Source organism: Rhodnius prolixus, unplaced genomic scaffold (assembly GCF_049639745.1).
Source record: "Rhodnius prolixus isolate KJV_2025 unplaced genomic scaffold, Rpr scaffold_2, whole genome shotgun sequence".
Lineage (NCBI taxonomy): Eukaryota > Metazoa > Arthropoda > Insecta > Hemiptera > Reduviidae > Rhodnius > Rhodnius prolixus.
In genome coordinates this window covers 59916412-59938389 of record NW_027411592.1, presented here as the reverse complement: position 1 = coordinate 59938389, position 21978 = coordinate 59916412, and the positions used below count along the sequence as shown (strand labels likewise).

At 31.8% G+C, this 21978-nt stretch overlaps 4 protein-coding genes across 8 annotated transcripts; 1 reads left to right on the top strand and 3 right to left on the bottom strand.

Moving 5' to 3' along the window:
• Window positions 1–376: 376 nt before the first annotated feature.
• LOC141450075 (uncharacterized) lies at window positions 377–15651 on the bottom strand. 5 transcript variants are annotated; one of them, XM_074120112.1, is made up of 17 exons: window positions 15379–15650; window positions 14876–14974; window positions 13649–13932; window positions 12747–12872; window positions 12546–12666; window positions 12069–12354; window positions 11873–11929; window positions 10885–11133; window positions 10402–10770; window positions 10219–10302; window positions 9869–10033; window positions 9368–9499; window positions 7958–8145; window positions 6781–6870; window positions 5831–5946; window positions 1609–1712; window positions 377–1357 (listed from the first exon to the last, which is right to left on the bottom strand). In XM_074120112.1, the coding sequence occupies exons 2-16, from the start codon at window positions 14957–14959 to the stop codon at window positions 1610–1612; spliced, it is 2454 nt and encodes an 817-aa protein (XP_073976213.1). In that variant the 5' UTR covers window positions 14960–14974; window positions 15379–15650; the 3' UTR covers window positions 377–1357; window position 1609. The 5 variants fall into 5 exon arrangements, with proteins under 5 accessions (XP_073976213.1, XP_073976215.1, XP_073976214.1 ...); XM_074120114.1 differs by having other exon boundaries at window positions 377–611; XM_074120113.1 differs by having other exon boundaries at window positions 15490–15648.
• An 847-nt stretch (window positions 15652–16498) lies between these two features.
• LOC141450079 (histone H2A-like) lies at window positions 16499–17938 on the top strand. Its single transcript, XM_074120119.1, has one exon. It carries the CDS (start codon window positions 16541–16543, stop codon window positions 16946–16948), a length of 408 nt encoding a protein of 135 aa, XP_073976220.1. The 5' UTR covers window positions 16499–16540; the 3' UTR covers window positions 16949–17938.
• A 1886-nt stretch (window positions 17939–19824) lies between these two features.
• LOC141450080 (histone H2A) lies at window positions 19825–20410 on the bottom strand. The gene has a single exon (XM_074120120.1). It carries the CDS (start codon window positions 20383–20385, stop codon window positions 20011–20013), a length of 375 nt encoding a protein of 124 aa, XP_073976221.1. The 5' UTR covers window positions 20386–20410; the 3' UTR covers window positions 19825–20010.
• Window positions 20411–21529: 1119 nt separating this feature from the next.
• Window positions 21530–21947, bottom strand: LOC141450073 (histone H4). Its single transcript, XM_074120109.1, has one exon. The coding sequence runs from the start codon at window positions 21905–21907 to the stop codon at window positions 21596–21598; it is 312 nt and encodes a 103-aa protein (XP_073976210.1). The 5' UTR covers window positions 21908–21947; the 3' UTR covers window positions 21530–21595.
• Between the last annotated feature and the right edge of the window lie 31 nt (window positions 21948–21978).

Below are 21978 nucleotides of genomic sequence, written 5' to 3'. Positions count from 1 at the left end.
CCAGTTTTTGAGCTAATGTTTGCTCTGCTTTCCTCTATGATTTTAACCGATGTATTTTCATAACAAATGCAAGCCAAGATAAATTATGTAAAACCAATGCATTTCAAATTATGAAATTTATTCATAGATTTTAGTTATGACTGAAATTGACAATAATAATCTTGTTTTCCTTTTAAATTAATAAATCAGTCACTAAAAAAAGATGAACAATGCTCCACAATGTAATACGAAAGCCAAACGACCGAGTAATTCTTTCTGAATTGGAACAATTAAGACAAAGTTTGTTAAAGTCTCTTCTTTTTATATTAAACGTCTCTCGCATATACGTACGTTAACATATATCACATCAGCATGGAGAAGTGTTATGAACATTCAATTAAACAAAATAAAAAATTTATTAAATAACAATAAAATAAATTATATTTTTATAATGTACATTTTGTTATAATTATATTGTTTTTTAAAACTTTATATAATCATCGTCAAATAAATTGAGTATTAAAAAACATTGTCTTAATCTTATTTGAGCGTGTGGCTGTGGTCTCAGTAGCCAGGAGTCATTTAATATCATTTCCATAGTCTTCACAATTTTTTTTTCCAGATTACTGTTCCTGGAGTTTAAAAAAAAAAAAAAGTGAAAGGAAGATAAAGATGTGTGTGTGCAGGTGTGTATAAGGTTAGTTCATACGGTGGACTGTTCTGATGATAAATAAAGTCGTCTCTAGAAATACATTCAATAACAGTACAAGTAATGTCTTAACAAGAAAGTTTAAAGATGAAGTGGGCTAAAACGTTACTCGGTTTGTATTTATAAAGCAGTAGTAATGATCAAGGGCAACTTTTTGAAGGTGGGGGTGGGATTGGCTCATCTCTGCACAAGTATCACTGGATATTTAAGCATTGGAAGTTACCATCTGCTAAGAATGAGCTATCTTAAGCCTGAATACAGACTAGAGGACAGTAAACAATTGATATTTATCACCAAAGACTTCGGCTTAGAAAACAGAAAAATTCCGAGAGATTTTTCGTCTCTAGTTGGTTCCATGGAGGGAAGGGGGTCAGTAGGCTTCGACAATTCCATAAGTCTTATCGAGTTGTCTTTTCATTGTTGTCGTTGACGTTCTTGTCTGATGGTCGTTAGAAATTATATAAGAGGAGTGATTTATATTTGAATTCGTTGTGGAATGAAGCGAAATGAGGATTTATGTCTTCATCAGTATTGGGTGGTGGGTGGAGGTTATTAGATTGTGAGCATGTATGATTCCGTGAGTAAGTTGGACGATGACGATGATTAATCGCTGAAGAAAGTCTTTAAACTTGGTTCTTGTACAAGAGTGTGCGACTAGTAGGATCGGTTCTGAAACAAGTGGAGGATATATATTCCTTGTAAGAGGAAAATCAAATTCTAAAATTAAAAAAAATAGCCCAAGTTATTAAAATAGTAACTTAATGAGCTGAAGATTGGATTCTTTGAATCGCAAACGACTCAAGATGAAAAAAAAAAGATGCGTTAATGGATAGAAAATATAAAATACAAAGAAATACATAAACTAAGTGAAGGCTTTTTGAATTGCCGTAATAAAAGATAAGGAAAAATTATTAAATTACCTCAACATCTGCATTTTCTAAATAAGCCTTTCTGTATAAGATGTGCATTTAAGTTTTTCCCATTCAAATATACTGTCAGTTCTAACTCAGTTTCAGCCTCATTTCTGTAAAACAAAATTATAATTATTTTATTTGAGGGTAAAAAAACCCTAAACTCGGTAGGGAAGATGGGAACACGATACACTAAATTGATTGCTAAAAATAAATTAAAACTGTCCGGTAGGACAGTTGTATAAGGGTTGATCGTCAAAAAGTGCACGAAAAAGCGTAACGTTAAAAAACACCCAACTTTGACAATTTTTTTCTCTTCTTCTATAAAAGATAAAATTCCCAAATTTTCTTTAAATTATAGGGCAAGTCCTCCTTTATAACTGTAATTTTTTTGTCAAAACCCAGATTTAATATATTACGAGAAAAAAGTTACTGAAAATGAGCAAAAACGGCATTTTCAAAAATTGGTCTTGTTCTTGTTGTTGTTGTTGTTCTTCTTGTTGTTACCTTTTTTGTAAACAACGTAGCGCCTAAACGCGTGAACCGATTTTCATGAATGAGGTGTCATTCGATTCGGAATTTCATGTAGATGTGCCTTTTGGGGGTCTCGATGCTGTACATCGAATAGGAGAGGAGTTAGCTCCATTTAAGTTAGGCCCCTTCCAAAATTATGAATTACTAATACTAATAACTCAGTAAATCTCAGCTCGATTTGGATAAAATTTGGCAGGATGAAAGGGTTAGGGCTCCCCTACATAACATTCTGCGTTCTGCTCTTACACCTATTTAGGGGAAGTTGGTAATCGTTTCAAATTATCGACGCGTGAACCGATTTTCATGCCATTCGAATCGAAATTTTGTACAGATTTGCACTTTAAAAGTCTCGACGCTGTGCCTCATAAGGAGGGGAGTTTGCCCCACCCAAGTAAGGCCCTTTCTAAAACTATTATTACCAATATTTCTATAACGCTTAGTCCGATTTTGATAAAATTTAGCAAGAAGAAGCGGTTAAAGCTCCTCTACGTGGCTGTGAAGTGTCATCATGCTCTTACACCTACTAAGAGGAAGTACTGCAATCGTTAAAATTTTCAATGAGTGAACCGATTTTCATCAATGAATTGTCGTTCGATTCAAAATCTTTCCCTTTTAGGGTGAAGTACTGTAATCGCAGTTTATTTTTCTTACTCCTCTTAAAGGGAAGGACTGAAATCGCAGTTTAATTTTGCTATTTACATACAAATTATCTTCCTATTTTATTCAAAACGCTTTCTCAAAAAAATTGTTATTGAGGATGGTTTGGGGACCGCAACTATAATCATTCTTTAAAAAGACTCTCCAGTGGTAGTAACTCCGACTTAACACCTTTTCAGGTTATAATGATAAAATTAAAATTTATTATTCCCAATTTTAATAAAATCTGTAAAGCAGATATGTAACTTTGCAAAACATACAAAAAGGAAAATCTATCCAAAAGGTACAAAAATCTCTTTAACAAAAACTTACAGTTTAAAATGTTAAGTATAAGGGTTGATTAAACGCCAAAAGGTACACAAATCAGCAAGTACCCAACATTTCATTAATACTTCATTGATATTATTTTAAGTAATTTTACTACATTAATTTTCATTAATATTTTTTTGAATTTATTAGATGTTTCACAGACCCTTATGCTGGCCAGTTCATTCATTTTCTTTTTCTTTTTTTTTATCATTTAAGTCGCGTCAACATCTAAGGTTATTGGCGCCCGGAGCTTTTTTCAGTGCACTGCCGGCCTCCGGACAGTGTTCTCTCGTTACAGACAACACTGTCCATCACCCGGACAGTGAGCTGTAAGAAGCTCTTAGAAAGAGAAAATCTAAGGGTCTGCAGCTGGATACAAACCCGGAACCTCCACGTGGGAATCCAATACGCTAACCGCATAGCTAATCCCTTCCCTTTGTTTATTCATAATATTTTATTTTTTTGTTATAATTATGATAAAATGTATATTATATCTTCGTAATTAAACAGGTACTTTATTTTAGCTTTATTCCAAATTATTCTTCTGATTTATCTTTATTATGCTCTTTATTCTGAGAAGTCACATATATGTATGTACAAGCACGTTAAAGTAGAAAAAGGCAAAGGCAGAGTCAGCTACTATTTAAATTTGAATCACGGATTTAAAATAATATTTCAGTCTAGAATTCGTCTTTCCGAAGTATTTGTGAGCACAAATAACGCGTAGGTAATATCAAGTAAATTATTCAACTATAATTATTCATTTCTCAATTGTAATTTAATGTAGTCCCTCTAATTTTACTTATAGTAAAATACTGGAATAATTATGTTAGCTGTCATAAAAATATGCATATCTTATTAATCTTATATTCCAAATATATAACACTGTGGGAAGAATACCTAGATTGAGAATGTAATTGAAGAAAACTATATTATTTGCGATGAAGCCAGATAATTATTACCTATTATTATAAACGTTTGACTACTACATAAAGTAACAATTACTTTAATCGAAGAATGAACTTAAACCGACGATTTTTATTTAAAAATAAAAATAAATAAATTAAATCATTGATGAATGTTGGTGTAAGCATTTTTTTAAAAAAGTTTTTGAATTTTTTAGCCTCATAATTATTTTTGATTTTTTTAAATAAAGTTTTTCTTTTTAACCAGTGATTAATAGTTTGTTGATTAGATATTACAGTCAATCTAAGTTAAATGGTGTTCTACTTGAACAAATATTTTGTAGATTAAAATGGCCAGCATAAGAGTCTGTGAAACATCTAATAAATTCAAAAAAATATTAATGAAAATTAATGTAGTAAAATTACTTAAAATAATATCAATGAAGTATTAATGAAATGTTGGGTACTTGCTGATTTGTGTACCTTTTGGCGTTTAATCAACCCTTATACTTAACATTTTAAACTGTAAGTTTTTGTTAAAGAGATTTAAGTATAATGTGTCTTTCACTTATATAAACACGTTTAAAAGTATATTGTGAAGAGGGACGCAACTTTGTTCTCTGCAGTTTACATGTTCAAAAGTTATACTCGTATACTAAATAGAAAATATACAAACACTCGCTTCACAGAAATAAATTAGGATAACATGGAAAGGAGCAACAAAGCGCAATAGTTCTCCCAGAATCATATAAAAATCATTTTTCAATAAGAAAAAGTTGCATATCAAATTGATTGTCCAAACTTAATTAAGTATACTTTAAATGAAACCTTATAATGGCCCAATAGATAAGTTAACAAAGCCGAACTGATCAGATCCTGTCAAACTAATATATATATATTTTTGTATTAGATATTTCATACAATTTCGTTCATGCAGTAAAAATTGGTCATACAGTCTCGAGAGATTTCTATCAATTCCGAGGAATAATTAAAAAAAAAATGCTAACGTTTAAAATAGTTTTCTATAATAATTGAACCAGTTAAGCGTGGAATTTAGTTTTTTTAAAAAAAAAAAAAAAAAAAAAAAACCACAGTGTGCAGAATTAAAATCAGACAATGACGTGTATACACGTCGAACGCAGCGCAAAACAACCCAAAGGTTTACAACGTCCGTAATAGTCACTGCAAGCAACTTTTTCTTTACAATTTCTGAAAGCTTGAGATTACCAGAGCATTCTGTGCTCATTTCAAAAATCTTGCACCGCTTCACGTACGTATTGCTCTAGTTAACTAGGGACGCAAGAGCTTATTTACAAGGAAGAAAAGATATCTTTGAATTCTGTGCAAAATGAAATCATGCTCGTACTGTGAGGTCTAAACCTCTGTCTAAGATAAAAAAAAAACGGCCATTGCACAAGGGTTGAGAGCTTCTATTTGTGTGCCTAATTCCCAATCTCTAATGCGGGGAGACCAAACATGTACCAACCACTCCGTACAAAATACTTGGCAGTTCTATTGGTAAGATAAAGGAAACATTCTTATTGTATTTTATTAAAATTTCGAGTTTTTATAGTTAATGGCAATTTTATATTTTTCACGAGTATACACGTCGAACGCACCGTAACAGAGATTTTGTTTGACGTGTATACACGTCAAACGCGCATAACTGGTTAATAATATATTAGTATCAAAACGGGATTAGCAGAGAGACAGAAACTGAACTAAACTAAAATTGAGCACTTAGCTCGTACTTTCCAATGGAGTGTACATATACGTACTTCACATTTATTAGTTACATTTATATGGAGAAAAATAATATTCCTTACGCTATTTTCACGTGTGCTTCTACAACTCGATTAAGTAGGTGTCTTTTTAAGTAGTTCTGCATCGCAAGGTCATAATTTTCCTTAGGCATCACATCGTAAAAATTGCAACGAACTGCCTAAATTCATTAAAAAGGAAAGAATTTTAAAAAATATCTATTAGTACTAAACTTTAAAATTATGCTTAACATTAATTAAATTTAAACAAACACAACTATTAAAAATTTAATGTGTTAACATTAAAGTAATTTGTAGAAATCATTAAATGAAACTTCAAATTGTTTTGAAGAACGTAAACCCAATATGAAGTATCTCTCCACAGGTCTCCACATCGTCTAGACTCTTTTACTATCTTTGTCCATGATAAACTCCCCCGCAGGGATAGCTGTTGTGCGCAGTTACTGGGGCATTAAGAACCCTGAGTACACCTCACCGCGCACACACTCGCCACAACACTACAACATACACTTACACCAATACAAGCACAACAACAGAATGCACTCTAGGGCTGGCTATATCTTCCCTAGAGCCCCGAAAAGGGGAGCAGGTCTAGAGGCGGCTCTAAGGAGGCCGTATATAGAAAAAAAAAAAACCCGTATCACAAAACCTTCAAACAAACTTATCCAGGGTTACAAAACTATTCCTATATAGAAATCATTCTTCCTTTATGCAGTAATAGACAATTAAAACGATTGCACAAGAAAAATACTCCATTAGATTCATTCCACTATCGAGTTATTTCTCTCTCAAAACGGCAATTTTTTTCTGACATCTTTCAAGGTTTCCAACATCTTTTAACAGTTTGCCGACTTTCAAATTAACTAATGAACTTAATTCTGGTTAAAACCTATTAATAGTAACAAGTTTTCAGCACTAGTTACAATAATTTGAAAGTCATAATCAGAAATTGCAAAAAAAAAAAAAAAAAACTGTTTTGAAAACTTAGTAAATACCTGAGGCGGTAGAAATAGTAAGTCATAATTTATTTTCCTTAGTCGACTGAAAGGTAAGGCTTCTTCAATGCCAAAGTCTATGGAGAAGACCTGAAATTAAGGTAAGGTTAAATATATAACTAAAATTCTATGCAAAACACTGATTCGCGACTTTCTCATAAGGCTATTCTCTCAATTATAAACTGATTTCGTAAAAATCGAATTTGAAATCGAGTTTGGTTTGATTTGAAATCGAGAATAAAAATCGAGTTTAGTTTTCTTTCTATATCATCATGACAAAAGGTTACACATAGAATTTAGTGAATCTAAATAAACCAAATTTAAAGAAAAAAAAACTATTGGAACATTGTATTCCAAACTTGTTGCAACTTTAAATTTAAACATTAGAAATTTTTTCTTGATTTTTGATGAAAGTTGATTCATGTAAATATATTTCATTTGTGAAGAGTCTGCCTTGTTATTTAATATAATTCAGTTAAGTTATAAGATAACATAACAGTGAATTCAAGTAAAATTAAAACAAAAAACCATGTAAGAAAACGGATTAATTTCAACTTTAATTATTATTCATTTAAATAAAATTATCTGATCTACACAATCTAGAAGATGAAGTCATATGAATTGCATTAATAATTTCTTTATCATCAGTATTACAACTTATCTAAGTCTTTCATTAAATTTAGAATGACTGAATTGGTCAAGGCAATGAAATCTACATTGCAAAAACTAGAACGTCTTAAAAGCACAAGGGACTAGGTAAGTACAGAATTACAAGTCTCAAGAGAAATCTACAGGACCAACGTTAAGAGAATGTATCGCCATCTTTAAATTTCCTGCAAAAATGCATGATCGGCATCAGCTTATGAATAAGCCGAAATCAGTTTAAAAATGCGAGGAATGACCGTTTCATCAATCGAAGTGTTATCTGAATAGTGGTTGTAAGATGTAATTCAGATTCATTAATTACAGTAAGGGAAGACCATTAAGTAAATATTTTAAGATAGAAAAGTAATCGCCAATTTTTTTTTAGGCGAGGCCTAATGTCAGTATCATTGTACGGAGGTGGTAATTCGAACTGGAGATCTCCTATTTACAACCACTAGATCAACACCCATCTACTGTGTTTTTACTATTGCATACATCCATTTACAGAACTTCAAAGAAAGGAAAAAAGTACCTTAGCCTTATATTCGCCTACATCGATGATCCTAGCACGATACCAGAATTTAAATCGACTGTATGCCAATACTAATTCACCTAAACTTGGTAACAGTTCCAGAGGTTTGTATCTTGCCACTTCTGCAAAATTCTGCATCCTTGTATGCAATAACTCCAGATTTGGTTCATCTGAGTGTTCTTGGTTTACTGTAAAACATAAGATATATATTATGGAAATAATATTGATGATATTTTGGTTGTTAATAATAGGAATGCCTACTTTCTCTTCCCACTGGGGCGGATTTTTTATTTTAAGCATAAATCGGAAGTATTCATTTTGAATTTTACTCAATCAACAATAAGGTCTCGTTCAAACTCCAGATTTCACAAACATAATTAATTCTTAGTATCTGCCCATTTATTGGAGAAATACTCTATCGATTTTATTCTGAGGAATCTTAAGTTTTGGTCAGCTTAAAAACTAAAAAAAAAACTTAACGTTTCTTTCCAACTATATTTAGTTCATCACCAAGACCACAAAATGAAAACTAGAAATCTGTGTGATTTTCAAATTATCATTGAAAAACTAAGCTATTATTGACAACTCCAAATGTCAATTCACGCTAAATCACAATTTAATCTTATCTTTTTTTCTTTTCTTTTTTTGTACGGCAATAGTTAATAGTATGTGCAATAGTTTTGCAAAATATGTACATAAAAATACTAATCAAATCTAAGATAAATAGAGGCGCCATGACAACAATGCTAAGATCTATTGGGCTACTAGTTAATAAAAGGAATTCACAGTATAGTATGATTGCTATAGTCGCTTCCGTTTTCGGCACCTGATCTTAGTTGGGCGTAAAGCCCGCCTGAAAAAAAAATAAGCAAATACTTTACTTATACTTTTTCACCTGTAAATATAAATTATAAATAAATACTTAAACTAGTTTTTAATTTATTTTATGTTCCTACTATAAATATTCCATTACTATATCAATGAGTTACTGTCTATAGTTTTCGGATTCATTATTTTTTATATTATTTTAGTTTCTCCAGAATAATTTGTAAACCCTCAGATCTCTTGTTTTTTTTTTTTTTTTTTTTGTAGATGCTTTAAACATAGTTCGAAACATTGACCAAAAGATTTGTTGTTTATAAACTGTTCAAAACTCGAAGAGTCTTCAAAAATAATCTTATCAACACTTCTACCATCACATTCAACGATTTTGTTTAATACTCCAAAGATCATCCCAATCTTGTGGCCAATACCACTCATGAGTTTAAATTCATTTTTGATCTATTTCATTTCACCTCCCATTTTCATTATTAAATATTAGGAACGAAGCAGATACTGGAATCTTGGTTCCAAACAACTAACTGGAGTAAGAATTAAAAAAAAAACTTCTTTAAACTAATAATTAATTACCTAGTAGTGCATAAAAAGTGAATCCGTTTACTATGGACAATGGACGAATGAATATACGACTTCCTTCTTCTGGCAAATCTAAAAGACGTTTCGTATGTACATAAGTGTATACAGCGCCAAGGTAATGTGGATCTGCAACAGATTGTTAAAAAGTTCACTTATTAAACTTTTTTTTTCTTGTTAAAGCCTCATTTTATAAATCTTTGACAGCGTAGTTTCAGTTGCTAAGCCGATACTTCGGATTTTTTTTTTTTTTTCTTTTGCTGTGTAAGTGTATAAAGCAGAATCCCTGAAAAATTCTGACTTAAGGCACTAGTCCGTCATGCAATACATGACTACAAAAAGGACAACCTGAAGATGGGCAGTCGAGACTAACAACCGCATTGACCAAAATAAAACAATAAGGCCACGGAATAAAAAAATAAAATAAAAATTAAAAAAAACTAAAGAATTTAAAATTTTATTTACATAAAATCTTCTGTGAAGAAATAATAAACTCACCAATCGGATAAACATGCTCCTTGTTGCAATACATCCTACTGCATATCCCTGAACTTTTGTATTCAGGACAAAGTATCACTTCATCATGATACGTGGGTCCAATGTTGGCCAAATCGTTCAGGATTTCCGCCACTTGGGTTTCTTCATCAGAACCGTCCAATATGTCTTTAAATTGGAAAAAAAAAATAAAAATAAATAAAATACTATTTTGGAAGACACAGTTTTCGATGGCGGCTACATTAGTGAAAAATCATAATTTGACTGCATACCCATCCGTTTTCTTAAAATTTAGAACTTTTTTGAATTCAATAAAGCAGAATTTTAGCATTAGTAATATAATTAATTATTACCCAGATCTCGGTTGCTATCCAAACTATCAAATGGCACTGAATCTAGGAAGAAGTGATTTAAGTCTCTCAATTCAATGACACTATCTAAAAAAAAAAAAATTATATTTCTTAAGTTTAAATTAAGATAACTGAATCGACAAATAAAATGAGGTTTTATTAGAGTAAATCATTTTTTGGTTTTACCAGTTTTGTTTTGTGTTTGTTGATTTTCATTAAAATTGCATATGCCATTAGGTAATCTCTGTGAAGAAAACTTTTTTTCAAGTGGGCCACTTTGAGATTTATGAAGTTTTCCAGCTAGAGGTTTTTCATCGGTATAACTTTGTGTTGGTAAATTTTCATCAAAATTAGATTTCCCATCTGCTAGTCTCAGTTCAGCTTTAGGTTTTTCACAAATACGATTCAAATTCTCTTTGGTAATAGATTTCCCAGATGGTAGTCTCCAAGAGTGAGGTTCTTCTAATGGATGGCTTGTTGTGGAAAGCTCTTTAAATTTGATACTCGTATCCTCAGTTTTTCCTAAACATTCTTGTGAAACATTGCGATAGTCCTCTGCAGCAAACGAAACATTAACATAAATAATTAATCATTTACTGCTTGCTTATTTTATAACTTTTAAATGAAAGATACATTATGAGGAATTAGGTTTTCAATAAACTTATTTACCTGTAGATACTTCTTGTTTTGTGTACAAATTCTGCCAATCTCTTTGTGAGTTAAGATATCTTTCAAGTAAAACTTCATCATGAAAAACTGAATTAGCGGCTGGTTCTACATATTCAATTTTTTCTTCAGATTCTCTTACATTGATATCTTCTCTACTACCTATGCGGTAATGTTCAGATTCCAGTTCTACAGCATAATCCTTCTCTTCTTTAAGTTCTTTTGGCGTTATATCTTCTTGTAATGGTGGATCTGTAAATTCATCGAATTATTTTTAACAATATATTAATTTCATTGTATATATAACTCAATATTTAAAAAAGAAAAAGAAAAATCTAATTTAAGCCTTCCGTCAACTGATGTTCTTAAAGTGTGAATAAATACAAAATAGTCTCTCAGTGAATACGTATTTCAAAATTGGTTCCTGCAATAACCTCCTTACTGTTTACTAATTACTAACCTTTTTGTTCAGTTTCAGATTTCAATATCTTTCTAAAATATTTTCTCGAAAACAATTCCTTCAATTTTCTTTAACTTGGTGTGTTCGAATTGTGTACACATTGTGGATCTATCAATTTTTATGTCAAATATTTTCCCAGGAAAATGCGATAACTACACTTTTGAGGAAGATAGATTATCTAGTTTGAAAAATATTCCTAAATTAGAAGCATCCTAAATTCAATGGGTAGTTCATTTCCACGAAAATGGCTACCAGAACTGTTTAGAAATTTTGAATGTTCTTTTTTCTATTTCAATTCTAGTTTTGGGGGCAGTACTGTAATAGGGGTTAGGTTAGGCTTGCCTGTAAGATCGCATTTCAGTTTAATATAAGGGTTACAAACTGTATTGTGCCGGAAAGAATTGATAATTCAAATGTTTCATAGTCAGAAGGAACTTTGTAAGATAGAACTTTGAGAATAATACTAAAAGTAAGACGTAAACATCAGATTTTTCTTCTTTTTTTTTTTTTGTTTAAGTAACATAAACTCACTCTCAGCAACTATTTCTCTCGCTGCACTTTCATCGTCAGTTAGGTTTCTAAGTGGTTCTAACAGTAATAAAAATTTCAAAATTAAAATATCGTAGAAGACAACATAAAAAAAGAGAAACTTAAGCCTCTAGTCCCATATTAATGCCCCTAATAACGTAGATTTAACTAAAAGTAAAACTAAATAAATTCAACTAACCTATATTCCAGATTCGTGAATCAATACTGCCATCTTCAAACAGTTCGCCAGGCATTGCACATTTATACTCAATAACCGTTGGAAAGATAAAGTTTTCTACCCAATCCTTTATATCAAAAACATTTCCACTGACGTCGTACGCACCGAGTGAATTAAGTAAATAGACTGGAGGTAGGCCGTCGCCTTGTAAGGAATCTACTTGTATAATAAACGTAAGTGGCTGCCTCATCATTCCAATGAAATTATCAACGAAATAATCCGACCATAGCATTTTTATGTAAGAGTTCTGGAAAAAAATAATAAAAAGATTATAAATAATAGACCTTTTTTTTATATAGAGGAATATAGTCGATTATTAATATAATCGATGTATCCGAAAGATTCAGCTAAATTTGAAGAAATAATAGAGAAAAAGAGAAAGAACCAATAAAATGATGGCGGATAAAATCAAACTATATTTTTATGCATAATACTTACAGTGTATATACAACAGCGGACTACCTGCGGTGGTAGATCAAGAAAACAGTCTGGTAATTCATAAACTTGCCCTAGTTCCAGTTCATGTGTCTCATTCACGTCTACCCCAGCAACTTTTAGTCTAGTAAATTTTGTTTGTATATTGAAATAAAAGTTGTATGTATTTAAAACAAAAAACTATAGCAAGTATAAATTACTTACTTATTCATTGAAGTTAGACCTAGATAGATGCCTCGTAACAATCGACTCTGTATTCTGCAAAGGCACAAGTCACCCCTCTTAGGATATCTAGTGAAGGGTTCAGGTTTCATCATTTCCAAATATTTTCTGGCAAAACAGTAATACGTTATTTTTTTTAATGTCTTAAGCTATATTAAGTTTTTCTTGGAGTGAACACTGTATGTTTCGTAATCTTTCTTGAAATATTACAGCTATTTCAATAACATCTATCGGCAGGCAGCTAGGCGTAATTTTAACCTTAAAGTTACAGATCTCCCAGGTCTCTAACAAGAAATCCTGGTTAAGAGTAAAATCATTGGCACAAGTCTAGAGCTAAGAATTAAAGGGCAGCAATTTTTTTCTGACAAAAACTTATGATAATCATTTTACACAACAGCCACTGTCGCAGGATCTTGCACAGCTAGACTTAATAGTACCAACTAGAAATGTATCTCTTTTTTCTTTTTTTAACATGCTGCCCACATTGGAATTGAACCTTGATTTCCACGCCAACGACGAGTGCGCTTACCATACACGTAGGAGCATAGTACAAAAAAATCTGTCATTTATCAAAAACCCTTAATTGAAAGTACCACCTGTTAAGGGGGTTTCTCTTTCAATTTAGCCACCAGCTTCGAAACCCGTACAATGTTGTAGTTAACAGTTAAACCAAACTCTCGTTTCGTTTAGTATTATGCAGCATGATTCCTTCTTAGTCTAAAAATAGAAATTCTATATGTTTACATGAAAAAAATCATCTAAATGCGTTTTTTCAGCATGAAGTTCATTCTTAAGAGATTATCTATTCCAACTAGATTTGTAAGAACATAGTTTATACAAGGATAGCTCATTAAACATTATTACGAAATTTAAAAAAAACTTACTTTATTTTGAAATTCAAATCCGCTAAGAGTTCCGTTGAATTGTTTGATTTCAAAACAAACTGCCAAGGTGCCAAACCATCTAGAAATTGGTACTCACATTCCTGTAATAGATTATCACTCCAATATGGCCTAATTTTAGTGTCTTTAGAATAAGAACTAAATGTATTTCTATAAGTTGTATCTAGTAACTCTCTATGCATCTCAATTTTCTGTAGATATGACAAAACATCTTGATCAAATACTTGCAATGTTTCACTATTCGTTCTATAAGTGTGATAGGCAATCTGTAAATGAATTAAGAATTATTTACAAGATTAACGTAAGAGCCACCAATGATAAAATGAAGCTTAGGCTATTATTCTATAAATAATTTGGGGCAAAATTAAGGCGTATAAGGGTGAATCAGTCGATATATATATACATTTTTTTAATGTAGGTTTCTTCAGCAAAATACTTCAGAATAGTTAATGTAATTAGATAGACTTCTTCTATCTGCTTTCCATTGACACAATTTAAAAATTCCCCCTTTATAGATAGATTAAACTAGGGCGGCCTCAAGGCCTACGCCACTGCGACCCCTTTGGATCTATTGTGGTTCCCCTCACACTAAAGCTCGCCCTCCAGACCCTTCCTTTACAAGCACTTGTATTTTGCATGGCTCAATATTAGGGGGTTAAATATATAATAAGTGAAAAAATTGATGCTTACGACAAACCGAGTCATCCAGACCATGTTGAACATGGAAGATAATGGCATTATTAGAAACCAGACACACGTAATTGGGGTAACAGCTAGCATGTAGTCACTCCAAAACAAAATTGGACATAGGAATCCAAAGAAATCGACATGAGAGACCTCACATAGATGCGGTCAAGTTGTGTAGTGCTAGCTAGTTACAGTAAAACATAAACGAGTTGAACTGTTTATTTATGTAATAAAACTATTATTGTTTCTTGCGTTCCTCAAAAAGTACAAGAACCGACCAAAAAAAAAAGTATCACGTTCAGTTGAGATTGCCAAGAATCCCTGAAAAATAAAGAAAGCTTTCTAGAGCCCCCTGAAGTAGCATAGAAACACTAAAAGTCGCGGAGACGTCTTAAAAAGACTAAGCATCTTCTCGTTTATATCCCACTTTAAAAAATGAAATGTGCCAAACAATTTTCTTAAGGATAAACTTAAACTTCAAATCTCTGCTGCACTATCCTTAGTAAACATCTTTTAATTTACCTGTCTCCTTAAAGAATTTAACTCTTCCATCTGTTCAATTAACTGGTGTCTAAGGAACTGAATCGCAGTCTCCAACTCTTGCATGGTTCAATAACGAATCTGAATGATGAAAAAAACAAAATTTTAGTCGTCATACGCAATAAAGCTTTAAAACAACTCAAAACAGGATTGTACTACTTTCATAAATTTGGAAGGAGCAAAGAAAGAAGATAAAATATGATGTATGTAAATGATTAGATTGAAAAAAAAAAAGGCGATATTTTTTACACATTTATATTCCAGAGAGAGTATGAACATTACCAAAATATACAATGTACGGCCGCTAAGCACAAAACAAATATAGCAAATCAAAAATTGTGGGGACTGGCCTACTATGTTATGTTCTCATCCTAATATATCAAAACTACCTCTTTCTACACCTTAAATATATGATACCAAACTCTAGTGAATTCCATTTGACGAACAATTAAGTACTTAAAAAGATATATGAACAAAAGTATTACCTGATTGCAAATACAGAAAATGAATTCTTTAATTATGTAACTTATAAATATTCATCTACGTGGCAAGTACAGCTTAAGTAGTTATCACATCTAAATATATATTTAACTCACATTGATTTCCATATAATGTATTATTAAAAATAATTCAAAGTAAACTAATTACTCAGATTAAAATTTGTACACTATATGTTCTCATTATAACAGTCTAATTCTTAACAAAACAGAGCTTCAAAACTGGAGAGTCTAGCGCTAATAGTGGCCAACATAAAAATAAATTATCGATAATGTAAATTTCACAATTGAAAAACATGGGGGCGCTGTTTTAAGAATTCTTACTTATGACACAATATCCTCACTAAAAATTGGTGTTTCTGGCGGAAAATTTTAAAGAATTAGGATCGTGATCTCATTCAGTACCACATAAAATGAATCTTATAAAGGGTGTCCATTAACTCAAGAGGAAAATACCAGCAACATTTAACGTTACCTTAGGTCTCCTTTAGAATTTTGAGTTAAAAGCATTGCTAGAATTTCAAATTTGAGGAAATCTATCTGAAGTGTGATTACAGAGCAAAGGTTCTGAGTTTTTACATATTTTTGCCAAAATAGCTCAATTGGTAGGTATTTATATTTTTGCATTGGATTGTGGCGCTGTTTTGTGGTAGGAATTGTAAGCATTACTTTGCTTACCTTCTGGGTAATTTATTGCTGCCCCAGCCAATAATTCCAAACTTTTCTCAATAAAATTATGTGAAAATAATTTTAATAAATAAAAAAATTTGTTACATTTGTAATAATTAGAGAATGGGAAAGGGGAAAAACCAAAAAGCGATTATGTATTTCAAATCATAAGTATTTTAAAATCATTTTCGAAATTGTCAAGACACATTTAAAGAAAAAAAAAAAAAAACATTTTTAATCTATTAATTTAAATAGAAAACTCAATTCTATACTTTAATGTCCAATTATAAAAAAAAAAATAATAGATTTGAAACAAAAATATGAAATTATTTGCATACTAAATATAGAATTGCCTGCCAGCAGATGGCTCTGCTGTAAGTTTACGAACTCAGCCAATGACAATGTTAGATTAACAGTATAAAAGGGCAGCTCACACTTACTGTAGTCATTCAGTATCTTATAGGTATTGGACAGAGCAGAAATGTCTGGACGCGGCAAAGGAGGCAAAGCTAAAGGAAAGGCTAAGACAAGATCTTCACGGGCTGGTTTACAGTTCCCGGTTGGAAGAATTCATCGTCTGCTTCGTAAAGGCAACTATGCTGAGCGAGTTGGTGCCGGAGCGCCAGTCTACTTGGCAGCTGTAATGGAATACCTGGCTGCCGAAGTGTTGGAGTTAGCTGGTAATGCTGCCAGGGACAATAAAAAGACCAGAATTATTCCACGACATTTACAACTGGCTATCAGGAATGACGAAGAATTGAACAAGTTATTGTCGGGAGTAACCATCGCCCAAGGTGGAGTTCTGCCTAACATTCAAGCTGTACTGTTGCCTAAGAAGACCGAGAAAGGTGGTGGTGGCGGAGGAGGTCATGCTTCCCAGGAGTACTAAAGTACAGAACAAATTTATTTTAACGGCCCTTTTCAGGGCCACAATTTTTCGACACTTGTTTTGCTCCTCATTTACCATAACCTACTTTAGTTTAGAACGAAATTTAGTATTAATTAAATTACAACCGCTTGTTATGGCATTTACTAATGCAAAAAAATAGCTAGTTTAAGAATGAAATTCAATATTGTTCAAATAATTTATGAAATTAGCACTTTTAGAAATTACCCCCATAAAAGGGTGACACTATTTTAAAACTATGTTGCTTGTATTTTTCAAACATTCCAATAAATATTTATTATTTGATATACTTACTTGATGAACGTCAATGCTTATTAATTGGATTATTTTATAAGGTAATTTTCGCCATTTCCTTAAAAATTTGTTAAAATTTTTCGTTGTTTAATGATTTGTTAGTACCAAACCTACATATTCAATTAGAATCATTTTTCTCTATGATTACAAATTTAAAAGAACACAGCATAAAATAAGAAATAGGTTAATAAAAATTCGAAATAACTAAGAGCTTAAAACAAGTTTTAAGTTGAGAATTTGAATTATATACACTGGGCCAAAAAAGTCTGTGAACACTAACCTAAATTTTATTACTTTTATTATTATCTTATTAGAAACTTCTTTTATTTTCAAATGAAATATACTATTCGATAGAGAGAAACCAGAGTTTTTCATTTTATATTCAATCTTTTATTTTTGTTCAGCAGGAATATCACAATTAAATGTTTAACAAAACAACACCCCAAACGAATGCAAAAAAAGTCTGTGAACACTTTGCAGAAATAAATCATTGTTACACATTGTACGTGAATTATAAATTTTAAAAACTTGTAGGACCTCCTATGTTCCTAATCACTTCCAACAAACGAGCTTTCATCGATCCTAATAATTTTGTGGTCGTCAATGTTGGAATTTTATCCCACTCTTCTAAAATAGCGTTTTTTAGTTGTTCACGGTTTCTTATTCCTCGTTTATTTATTTCGCGGCTGATTTCATCCCACAAATGTTCTATTGGGTTAAGGTCTGGCATTTGTGGAGGGGTGTTTAGGCGCCAGAGTGTATTATTTAAAAGCCATTCCCGAGTTTTTGGTGCGGTATGTTTCGGGTCATTGTCTTGTTGGAAGACAAACGTTCCCTCCAACCCTAATTTTTTTGAATTTTCTTTTAAATTGCGTCTTAATATATCCACATACACATATTGGTCCATCATACCATTAATTAGATCTAACTTGCCCACTCCTTTAGCACTCATGCACCCCACACCAGAATGTTGCCTCCCCCATGCTTAAAAGTAGGCTTCATATTTTTCATTTTCATAGCTTCATTTCTTTTTTGCCACACTTTTTGTCGTCAATCAGACCCACATACATTGAATTTCGACTCATCTGAAAAGATTACGGTTTCCCAGAAACTAGAAGGCTTAGAAACATATTCTTTCGCGAAATCCAATCGGCGGTTACTATTTATTTTATTGATTAAAGGTTTTTTCCTCGGGACTCGACCGCAATAATCGTATTCATGTAATTTATTTCTAATTGTATATGGTGTTACGCTTACACATAACCACTTGATAATTCTTGACTGATTTTTTGAGCGCTTGTCCTGGGTTCTTCTCGAACAGACTTCAGAATTTGCCGTTTATGAAAGGAATTAAGTTTTGGTGGCCGTCCACTGCGTGGCCTACTAATCACATTTCCGTACTTTTTAATTATATTATGCACCGTTGAAGGGTTTTTTTGAACTATCTTCCCTATTTCTCGAATACTTTTTCTTTCATTTCGCAACGTCACAATAAGTTCTCGAATTGGTCTGGGAACTTCCATATTAGTGGTTAAATATGTACTAATTAGATTATTTATTCACAAAACTGACTGTAGTGGTTTCTACAATACAATAGAGAACTTTGAAACTTTATTCAATCGTTTTTCTGTTTGTTATCTTAATGTTTTTACATATTTATACAGCTGTTCACAGACTTTTTTTGCATTCGTTTGGGGTGTTGTTTTGTTAAACATTTAATTGTGATATTCCTGCTGAACAAAAATAAAAGATTGAATATAAAATGAAAAACTCTGGTTTCTCTCTATCGAATAGTATATTTCATTTGAAAATAAAAGAAGTTTCTAATAAGATAATAATAAAAGTAATAAAATTTAGGTTAGTGTTCACAGACTTTTTTGGCCCAGTGTATTTATATATTACATATCTTTAGTTTTAATTAATGTACATAGAATACGTACTAGTTATTTTTAATAGTTTTAATTATTTTGTTTAAATTAAATTATGAATAATGAACGTTCTTAGTCTTAATGAAGAACACCAAAATCTCGTCGTGTTTATTTTGTGGACCTCATGAACGAAATATAATTAAAAAATGGCGTGATATATGTAATTTCTCAACTTACTAGAACATGTGGTTTGTTGGTACCCTACATTTGTTATTAACGACTGCTCACTGCTCAATTGTAGTTCTTAAAGATGACACCAGAGGTGACCGAAACATGGAACATATAATTACGTAATTACTGCTGACCCCTGCCAACAATTGCAGTTTCTTTGTTTCAGATTTCAGTTCTTGTTAAACTTAATTACTCTATCTCAATGAAATTATTTACGGTACTAAGTTGTAAACAACGAAAATCTAGGAAGTTATTTGTAATAAATAAAAATGAGTCTTTTAAATCTTTTTTTAATTTACAGAAATTAGACTATGTGATAGCTGGGCAATATTTTGCGTTATTGGATTAATTACCCAGAATATACGTTACGAATATTTGATAACTGCTAAAAATTTATTCAAAACGTATTTTAACTAGGTTCTTTAAATTAAGAAAATTTAATTTAGAGACTTTATTGAATGAGACCGAATAGGATGGAAAAAATTAAATTGAATTATGGAATACGTTATCGGAGTACAGAACAAATAAATTATAAATTAAGTAGAAGTAAAAGAAGAAATTCAAGGGAGGATACTAGAATTCAGAAAATTAAGTTGATTCGTTTGGTGGTCCTCAGAAGGACCGTTAAAATGTAAGCAAAGTTGAAATAATTTAGGAGCTCTTCTCAGTTTTCTTAGGAAGCAGGACAGCTTGTATGTTAGGTAGTACACCGCCTTGTGCGATGGTTACTCCCGACAACAACTTGTTTAACTCCTCGTCATTCCTAATAGCCAATTGTAAATGACGTGGAATGATTCTGGTCTTCTTGTTGTCCCTCGCAGCGTTTCCTGCCAACTCCAACACTTCAGCAGCTAGATATTCCATCACTGCTGCCAAATAGACTGGCGCTCCAGCACCAACTCGCTCAGCATAGTTGCCTTTACGAAGAAGACGATGAATTCTTCCGACTGGGAACTGTAATCCAGCTCTGGATGACCTCGTCTTTGCCTTTCCTTTAGCTTTTCCTCCTTTGCCACGACCAGACATCGTTTATTCGTAAGCTGTGATTGTTTATTGAGAACTAACTCAACAGCTGAAAGCAACCAATATATATAGTGGAAGTGCGGCAATTTTATTGGTTACTACCATCCAGGTACAGCGCTTACACGTAGTGTCAAATGAGTGTACTAACTGAGCAAGAAATACATTACATACTTTTGTTCATAATGTGAAATGATTTATCATAGTGAAATGATTTTTCATAACAATATTTCAAGTCAATATTACCTTAATTCATTTTTATACTTATATTGAACTTAGGTCTCCTACGTTTTTTTACCCCATCTGAAATTCTTAAGTTTCGATTGAAAATCAATAATTATCACGAAAGAAATATAAACTATTTTAAAGAATAAATATTTGACTTAACATTTTCAATGAAAATCTAAATTTTTACAAGTATTGATCTAAGAAACTTGAGTTACATTGTTTGATGTTTTTATTAAACTTTATTTGTATACGCCATGCTTAAAATAAAGTGCAGTGGGTGGGCGACATCAGAACTAACTAAACTATGGGAGGGTTTTTTGGTCGTAGAAAAAGTTAATTATTTATTTTGTTCTTTTTTTAAGTTTTTTGAATTAATTTTTTAAATTTATATTTAGTAATTATTTACAAGAATAAAGAATTATTAAATAAGTTATTGGATCTCATATTTTTAAATTTCTAGTTAATAAGTAATAAAGTTGAATTTGTTTACACTAAACACGAAAAAATTTAACTGAATATAAAAAATTAAAACTGAGTTTGTTATTAAAAGATTTAGTGTGGTGGAAACGTGTTGAGGTTAATTAAATTAAAAAATAATATTTGTAATTCTAAACTTGTTATTGTTAAACTTATTCTATTTAGTTGTTCAAAGTGTTCATTTTAGGCATATCATCAAACATTGAATGTTCCCAATAAGTTACGAGTTGATATTCCTAATTTGTTACATTTCTTTGAGCTACTTGATTTAGTAAATTCAATTTATTTTATATATGTATATTTAATATTTTTATTTATGATTTTATCAAGAAGACTTAAAAATAACTAGTAAAATTCGAAACCCCCTTTTTTGCTCGATGATTCTGTCCAGCTCTGCGGAGACTAACTGAATTGTTCCATTTCATCATTTTCAAGTGATTTAAAATTTGGTGGCCCTGAAAAGGGCCGTTGAAATAGTAGCTTACTTTTCGTTGCAGACACACTACACAGTTTAGCCTCCAAATCCGTACAGAGTTCTACCTTGTCGTTTTAAGGCATATACAACATCCATAGCTGTGACGGTCTTCCTCTTTGCGTGCTCCGTGTATGTAACAGCGTCTCTGATCACATTTTCCAAAAATACTTTTAACACGCCACGTGTCTCTTCATATATTAGACCGGATATACGTTTTACTCCGCCGCGACGAGCCAGTCTACGAATAGCTGGCTTGGTAATTCCCTGGATATTGTCACGCAGAACCTTTCTGTGACGCTTGGCACCTCCTTTTCCTAATCCTTTGCCACCTTTGCCTCGGCCTGTCATTTTACTTGGTGTAGAAACCGAACTGATTCTTCTGTACGATGGAAGACGCTATTTATACCTTACTGTGTTAC

What these genes read in the sequence shown, in the direction of transcription:
- LOC141450080 (XM_074120120.1), bottom strand. Translation starts at nt 20,385, where the DNA reads ATGTCTGGTCGTGGCAAAGGAGGAAAAGCTAAAGGAAAGGCAAAGACG.
- LOC141450079 (XM_074120119.1), top strand. Translation starts at nt 16,541, where the DNA reads ATGTCTGGACGCGGCAAAGGAGGCAAAGCTAAAGGAAAGGCTAAGACA.
- LOC141450075 (XM_074120112.1), bottom strand. Translation starts at nt 14,959, where the DNA reads ATGCAAGAGTTGGAGACTGCGATTCAGTTCCTTAGACACCAGTTAATT. An exon ending in GATTTGAATTTCAAAATAAA is followed by an intron (nt 12,873 to 13,648) that starts GTAAGTTTTTTT and finishes CTGTTTTGCCAG; the next exon opens with AAAATATTTGGAAATGATGA. An exon ending in GGATAGCAACCGAGATCTGG is followed by an intron (nt 10,034 to 10,218) that starts GTAATAATTAAT and finishes TCCAATTTAAAG; the next exon opens with ACATATTGGACGGTTCTGAT.
- LOC141450073 (XM_074120109.1), bottom strand. Translation starts at nt 21,907, where the DNA reads ATGACAGGCCGAGGCAAAGGTGGCAAAGGATTAGGAAAAGGAGGTGCC.